The following is a 7,891-nucleotide window of genomic DNA, read 5'->3' on the forward strand; positions in this document are numbered from 1 at the left end:
CAGCTCGGAGCTGTGCTCGGCTCATCCTCCGGAGCTCAGCTCCTCTGCCCTCCTCCCGTACCCTGGGAAGGGTTTGGGCTTTGCCTCTGCCTTTCCCAGGACACAAACAAACTCCGCAGAGAGGAGGGAAGAGCCAGAGGAGACGATGAGCAACCAGATCCCAAAACAACAGGTCGAGCTGGATTGCAGCAAGGGTTCCACCCTCTTCTTCTTCCTCCTCCTTCTCCTCCTTCTCCTCCCGTGCTCAGCCCCAGGAACAGGTGCTTGGGATTCTCCAGCCGAGGCAGGAGGAGTTGGGAATTCTGCTGTCCCAGCTGGGCCGTGGTTCTCCTTCCCACCAGGCAGCAGCTGGAGGAGGAGGAGACCTTCATCTCCTGCTCTCTTCCCACCTCCTCCTCTTCCTCCACCTCCTTCTTCTACCTCCAGCTCTTCCTCCACCTCCTTCCCCTTTCCCACCTCTTTCCCCTTTCCCAATTCCTTCTCTTTTTCCACTTCCTTCTTTTCTCACCTTCTTCCACCTCCTCTTTTCCCATCTCTTTCCCCTTTCCCACCTCCTTCTCCTTCCCCATCTCCTTCTCTTTTCCCACCTCCTTCTCTTTTCCCGCCTCTTTTTCCTACCTCCTTCTTCCACCTCCTTCTCCTTTTCCCACCTCCTTTTCCTTCTCCACCTCCTTCCCCTTTCCCATCTCTTTTCCCACCTCCTTCCCCTTTCCCATCTCCTCTTTTCCCATCTCCTCTTTTCCCACCTCCTTCTCCTTTCCCGTTTCCTCTTTTCCCACCTCCTTTTCCCACCTCCTTCTCCTTTCCCACCTCCTTTCCCACCCCTTTCCCCTCCCCCTGGACCTTCCCAACCACAAGCTGAGCATGACCAGCCCTTGCCAAACTTTTTCCAGAGGCTCCTTCTCGTGCTGGGAGGTGTCAGGGAAGATGAGCAGAGGAGGAGAAGGGAGTGACTCAGCCCTGGAGCTCCTCGGCCGCTGCAGCCCCACCGAGGTGGCCACCAACAGCTACCTGGGCAAGCTCCAAGGGGATGGAGGCCACCAGTGCTCTCCCTACTCCTCCTTCTCCGTGGCTGGGAGGTTCCCGGCCCCTATGCACCTGGACGTGGACACAGAGTTCCAGGCCATGAGGGAGCAGGAGAAGGAGGACATTAAACTGCTCAACAACCAGTTTGTCACCCTCATCGAGAAGGTAAGGAGGGTAGGGAGGTGGGACAAGGTGGGACAAGGGGATTGGAGGTGGTTGAATGTGGTTGGAGGTGGTCCAAGGGGGTTGGAGGTAGTCCAGGGTGGTTGAAGATGGTCCAAGGTGATTGGAGGGGGCTGAAGGTGATCCAAGGTGGTTGGAGATGGTCCAAGGTGGTCCAAAGTGCTTGAAGATGGTCCAAGGTTGTCCAAGGTGCTCGAAGGTGGTCCAAGGGGACAAGGCTGGTGGTGAGGACACAGGTTCTCAGGAGACCTGTCAAGACCTTCAGCCAAACCCTTCCAGGCTTGGAATCCTAGGCCAATCACCCAATGGGAGTCCAACCTCGGGAGGTCCTGAGGGACCCACAGAGGACCAGGAGGTCCTGGGCAGAATCATGGAGGGAAGAGGTGGCCAAAAAGCCATGGGTGGTGACACCAACCCAGGCAGCAGCTCCAACCCCTCTCCAGCTGCTCCAGAGAGGTGGAAACATCTCCATGAAGGTCCAGGAGGACATGGACAGCACAGGTAGAGCCATGGAGAGGACAGGCCTTGGGTCACAGAGTGGACAAACTCTGGAGCAGATGGAGAAGGGTTGGAGCTGCTGCCTGAGAAGTGGAAACTCATCTCCATGAAGGTCCAGGAGGACATGGACAGCCATGAAGAGAAGAGGCCTTAGGTCCTAGAGTGGATAAGGAGCCATAGGTGGTGACACCAACCCAAGCAGCAGCTTCAACCCTTCTCCAGCAAGGTGGAAACTCATCCCCACGTCCACCTCATGACATGGTGGGCAAAGAAAACCTTCCCCACCCACATGGGCAAAGGAGACCTCCTGCCCACCTGTCTCCTCTGTGGCCTGCAGGCTGAGGAGATGAGTGCTCAGCCAAGAAGGTGTTGCTTTCATCTCTCCAGAGCCACGAGAATGGGGTTTTTTTCTCCAAGGAAAACAAGTCCTGGAGCGAGGCAGGAGTTGGGCAGGTCCCAGCAGAGCTCTGATGGTTATCTCCTCCAGGATTGCTTCACCACCAAGTTCCACCAGCTGGGATTGGCTTCTCTTCCCTCTCTGGCAGCAGCTGGAGTCACCTGGGAAGGAGAAAGGAGGTGGAAAACATCTCCCACAGCTTCCAGCCAAAGTGGACAGGGTGGAGTGACCAGAGCTGGGTGGGCAAGGAGAGCCCAGGGATGAACCTACTGGATGGAGAGGAGCTGGGAAGTCTCCAGAAGACCTGGAAGTCTCCAAAAGACCTGGAATTCTAAGGTTCCAAGAGCCCTGGAAGACTCCAAGACCTGGAGGATCCCAACACTCCCATCCCTCCTGCTGGGAAGGCTCCAGAAGACCTGGAAGGCTCCAGGAGACCTGGAAGCTCTGGAGCACAAGTCAAGGCTGAAGGCCCAGGAGAAGCTCTGGTGGCACCTGCACCTTCTGCTCTGACTCATCCCTGGCATGGAAGGAAGGAAACTTGGAGACAACCCAAACGTGACTTGGGCTGGGCCTGGGAGGTAGTAATTAGCTAATTAACGAGGTTGGCCAAGAGCTTTGGAGATGAGGCCTGTCAAGCACCAAGTGTTGCTCCTCAGCTTGGGATTAGGAGGGAAGCAGAAGGATCATCCAGGGTGGGTGGGAAGGTCTGGAGAAGACACAGAGGCCTCACCTGGAGTCTGTAATTACTTTGGGTTTTCTCCAGAGCTTTGGCCAATCCAAGCAGGTCCTGAGTCACGGCTTGGACCATGGTGGAACTTGTCCCAGATCCACAGGGTTGGCTCTCCTTGTGGTCTCTGGGGGAGGAAATGTGACTTCCACCCACCCTGGACATCTCTGTGGGACCTCAGGTGGATTTTGGCTTCACCATGTTGGGCTTGGTTCAACACTTGGACTTTGAGCTCTTAGTGCCACCAACATCTTCAGAACCTCTTCTGAGGATCTCCAGTGCCACCTGTCCTGCCAGGAGCTTTGCTCTGGGCTCTTGGTGCCACCAACATCTCCAGAACGTCTGCAGGAGACATTGGAGACCTTCAGGAGCTTTGCTTTGGGCTCTTGGAGTCACCAACATCTCCAGAACCTCTTCTGAGGGACTCCAGTGCCTCCTTCCCTTCCAGGAGCTTTGTCTTGGGCTCTTGAAGGTCCTCAATGTCTCCTGCCCTCTGGGAGCTTCACCTTGGTGTCCCTAACATCTCCAAACCTTCTTCTCCAGGTGCAGAGCTTGGAGCAACAGAACAAAGTGCTGACCACGAGGTGGAACTTCCTGAAGGACCAGGACAATTCCCACTCGGACTCGGATATCAAAGCCATCTACGACCAGTACATGAGCAAGATGAGCCAAGAGATGAAGACACTCAACTATGAGCAGGAGAACCTTGAGACAGAGCTCACCAAGGTCCTGAGCACCATGGACAACTTCAGGAGCAAGTAGGTCTCCATCTCCATGGCCATGTCATGTCCATCTCCATGTCCAACCTAGTCTGGACAAGTCCAGCCCAGCCCAGTCCAGTCCATCCCAGTGTGGCCCAATCTGGCCCAGTCCAGTTCATCTCATCCCAGTTCGGCCCAGTCTGTCCCAATCCATCCCAGTCTGGCCCAGTCCGGCCCAGTCCAACCCAATCCATCCCAGGCTGTCCCAATCCATCTCAGTCCATCCCAATCCATCCCAGTCTGTCCCAGTCCATTTCTGGTGCTCTCGAGGCTTCCTGGAGTTCCTTGGACCTTCCCCCAGGTGTGACCTGGTGCCTCTCCCACCATGCCCAGGTACGAGGACGAGATTCGTCTCTGCAGCGGAATGGAGTTCACCTTCATGGAGCTCAAGAAGGTCAGTGGGGAGAAGGTCTCACCTGGCTGAGCTCTGGGTGGGCACAGGACAACCTGGAGAGGGTCCAGGCCCAGCCAAGGAGGGTGAGAAGGTCTCAAGGAGAACATTGGAGAGGTGACCACACCCCCAAATTCCACAGAAAACCAAGTTCTAACCTCCTGCAGCTCCACCAAAGCCTCATGGAAGCTCCTGGTGGTCACCCCATTCCTGCAGTTGGGTCTTCCTTGGCCTGGGTGGGGGTGGAGAAGGTCCCACCAGTCTCCAGAGAGGGTTGGGCAGGAGCTCAACCAGTTTGCTTTGGTTCCTGTGGCCTGGACACACCCTGAGCAAATATCTGTGGCTCCACACCAGGTGGAGCTTCAGGAGCTCTGCTGGCCTTGGGGGGAGGAGATGTGGCCTACAAAGCCTCATCAAGGCTAATGAGATGTTTGGCCTCGTTAGAGCAGGAAGGACAACCCTGGGCACCTTTTGTTGGTGGCTCCAAAGATCTCAGGAGGTTTGGCATGAGGAAGGAAAGCTCAGGAGGGTTGGGCCAAGCTTAGCTGGACATTCTCCACCCAACTCAGCTCAGGAACAAGACCAAACCCACCAGAAACCAAAGACCTGCAAGAGGGAAAAGATCTCTGAGAAGCTTCCTGAGATAGCTCAGGAGGAGATGAGAAGGAACCATGGAGTGGGTTGGGGTGGAAGGAGCCTCAAGCTCATCCCATGGGCAGGGAGAACTTCCAAGGTACTCCAAGCCTCATCCAACCTGGCCTGGAACAGTTCCTCCTTGTCCTGTCCCTCCATCCCTTGTCCCAAGTCCTTCTCCAGCTCTCCTGGAGCTCCTTCAGCCACTGGAAGAAGCTCTGAGGTCTCCCTGGAGCTTCTCTTCTCCAGGCTGGACATTCCCAGCTCTTCCATGGGTGAGAAGCTCCAGAATCCTGGAATGGTTTGGGTTGGAAGGACCTCAAAGCTCATCCAGTTCCACCCAGGGACATGTTCCACCAGCTCAGGTGTCTCCAAGCCCCATCCAACCTGAGCTGGAACATTCCAGGGCCATGGAAAGAGCAGGACACTCCTGGGGTAATGAATGCCCCAAACTGGAACCATGGATGAATTCATCCATGATTCCCCTTGTCCATCCCCTCCAGGACCTGGATGTGAGCACCTTGCACCGTACAGAGCTGGAGGTGAAGCTCAAAGGGCTCCAAGAGCTGATGGAGCTGAAGAAAACCATCTATGAGCAGGTGAGGACATGACCCCAGACCAAAAAATTGGGATTTTGGTGGAGAGGGAATTTTCCTGGATTTCCACCCACATTGGAGCTGATCCAGAGAGACTTGAGGGCTCAAGGTAGAACCTCAGAGCTCCTTCCAGTGCCTGAAGGAGCTCCAGGAGAGCTGGAGAAGGACTTGGGACAAGGGATGGAGGGACAGGATGCAGGGAATGGTTTTCTGCTGGAAAAGGGGAGATTTAGATGGGATATTGGGAAGGAATTCCTCGCTGGCAGGGTGGTGAGGAGCTGGGATGGATCTCCCAGAGGATTCTCCATCCCTGGGAGTGTCCAAGGTCAGGTTGGATGAGGCTTGGAGCCACCTGGAATGGTGGGAGATGTCCCTGCCCATGGGATGAGCTTGAAGCTCCTTCCAACCCAACCCATCCCATCCCAACCCAACCCAACCCATCCCACCTTTCTTCCATGACCTCATTCCCATTGTCTCTTGGCTCCTGAGGAACTGGAGGAGCTGCTGACGGAGATCAAGGACATCTCGGTGGTGTTGGGCATCGACAACTCCTGCAGGTTGGACCTCGGGAGGATCGTGGAGGACGTCAGGGCCCAGTACGAAGCTCTGGCTCTGCGGAGCTGGGAGGAGGCTGAAGCTCTCACCAGGAGGAAGGTACCCACCAGGATCCAGATCCATCCAGGAGAAGCTGGGACAGGAGACAGCTCAGCAGCAGGACCAGCAGGGATGGACCTGGTTGGGAATGGAGGGAGGAGGAAGGAGGAGCTCACCTGGACCATCTCCTCCCTCAGGGTTGGGAATGAGGAGCTCCATTGGGTTCTCCATCCTGGAGAAGGTCAAGGAGTTCTCCTTTTCTATGACCAAGGCACTTCGTGCCATGCTCTGCTTGGTGGTTGGTCCTAGGTTGGACTTGATGGTCTCAGAGGACTTTTCCAACCTGGTTGATCCTGGGATTCTGTGGTCCCGGTGGCAGATTGTCCCACTGGAGATGACAATGAGCTTCCACTTCTCCAAAGAGAAAGAATGGGATGAAATCCCAGGGGACAGGGGTGGCCTGGACCTGTCACACTTAGGGGTTTCTCCTCAGGGGTCATGGGATGAGGAGGAACCTCAAATCCTTCTCCACATCTGCTCTATGTCCCCACTTAGATGTTTCTCCTCAAGGGCCATGAGAATCCTTCCAGATTCCTTAGCCTGGAGCTGATTCCCCCTTGGAGGAGTTGCCCAGGTGATCCCAGGTGACCTCCTGCTCACTGTCTCCTGCAGCTGAGCGAGGGCAATGTCCAGTCAGGCACCTATGGTGGTCACCTGCTGGACAGTCGCCGGGAGATCGCTGACCTCAACATCAGGATCCAGAAACTCAGGTCCTGCATCGTGTCCCAGAAGAGCCAGGTGGGTCCTGGGCTGGGGGACAAGGCTCAGGGGTGACCTCACAGCCACCTGACATCTCCACCACCTTCTGCCCCCAGTGCCTGTACCTGGAGGAGAACATCAAGGAGGCTGGAGAACATGGGGAGATGGCCCTCAAGGACGCCAAGGCGAAGCTGGTGGAGCTGGAAGAAGCTCTGCAGAAGTGCAAGGAGGACATGGCTCACCTGGTGAAGGAGTACCAGGAGCTGATGAACATCAAGTTGGCATTGGACGTGGAGATCCTGACCTACAGGAAGCTGATGGAAGGGGAGGAGAACAGGTCAGTTCCTCCTGCCTGGAAGGGATGAAGGTCTTGGCAGGAAGAACCGTGGAATGGTTGGGGTTGGAGGGACCTTAAGGACCATCTAGTCCAACCTCCTCACCATGGGCAGGGACCTTCTACCAGCCCAGCTTGGCCAAAGCCCAAGGTTTGGGTCTGAACAGATTGAGGGGTCCAGAACTTCTCTAGATGATGCTTTGCCCACATGATGACCTTCACGGTCCAACCCAGGACCACGATCATGGTCCAGGATCTCCATGGTCCAGCCCAGGACCACGATGGCTGTTGCTGACCATGATTCCACCACGAACCCAACCCCCATGGGCCCAACCCAACCCTCCACCCCTCTCTGGAGGAGGTCCTAGTGTCCTCACCGTGTCCTTTCCCTCCCAGCATGGAGCAGCCCATTCCCACCATCATCAGTGCTGTCCACGCCAGGCCCAAGCCCAGTAAGTGCTTTGTCCCACCCAACCTGCTCCACCAGAACCTTCTGGATCACATCTAACTTCTCCTCATCCTCCCTCAGTCTCTGCCAGCACCTTGAGGAACTCCAAGCTCTTCGCACGAGGCTCAGGTGAGGTGAAACCGACTCGAGGTGGCCCCAAGTCCTCCAGAAGGTCTAGTGCCACCCTGGGGACACCCAACACTGTCCTCGGTGGTGGGACCAAGCCCAAGCTCATTTCTGTGCTCCTAGGACCCACAGCATGAACATGGACCTGGTGGCACCTTGGAAGCACTTTCTCCTCATCTCCAGCCAGGGATGAAGGTTGAGGACCCATCCAGGCTGTCTCTTGTCTTCACACCCTCCCAGTTCCCACCACAAACTCACCCAGGACTTGAGTGACTTCTCCCATTCCCATGTCCACACCAACATCTCCCTCTCCAGGGCTCCTTCCCATGAGGATTTCTGCTCACACCTCGGAGATCTTCCAGGCAGGAGGGATGAGATGGTCACCTCAGGTCTAGCCCAGGAGACAGAGGTCACTTCT

The 7,891-nt window shown here is 56.1% G+C and overlaps 1 protein-coding gene across 1 annotated transcript; it reads left to right on the forward strand.

Moving 5' to 3' along the window:
* The first annotated feature begins 864 nt into the window (after positions 1-864).
* KRT80 (keratin 80) lies at positions 865-7,610 on the forward strand. Its single transcript, XM_009073843.1, has 9 exons — positions 865-1,191; positions 3,375-3,589; positions 3,926-3,986; positions 5,120-5,215; positions 5,702-5,866; positions 6,479-6,604; positions 6,682-6,902; positions 7,296-7,351; positions 7,429-7,610. The coding sequence occupies exons 1-9, from the start codon at positions 865-867 to the stop codon at positions 7,608-7,610; spliced, it is 1,449 nt and encodes a 482-aa protein (XP_009072091.1).
* The last annotated feature ends 281 nt before the right edge of the window (positions 7,611-7,891 follow it).

Source organism: Acanthisitta chloris, unplaced genomic scaffold (assembly GCF_000695815.1).
Source record: "Acanthisitta chloris isolate BGI_N310 unplaced genomic scaffold, ASM69581v1 scaffold5224, whole genome shotgun sequence".
Taxonomy (NCBI): Eukaryota; Metazoa; Chordata; class Aves; order Passeriformes; family Acanthisittidae; genus Acanthisitta; species Acanthisitta chloris.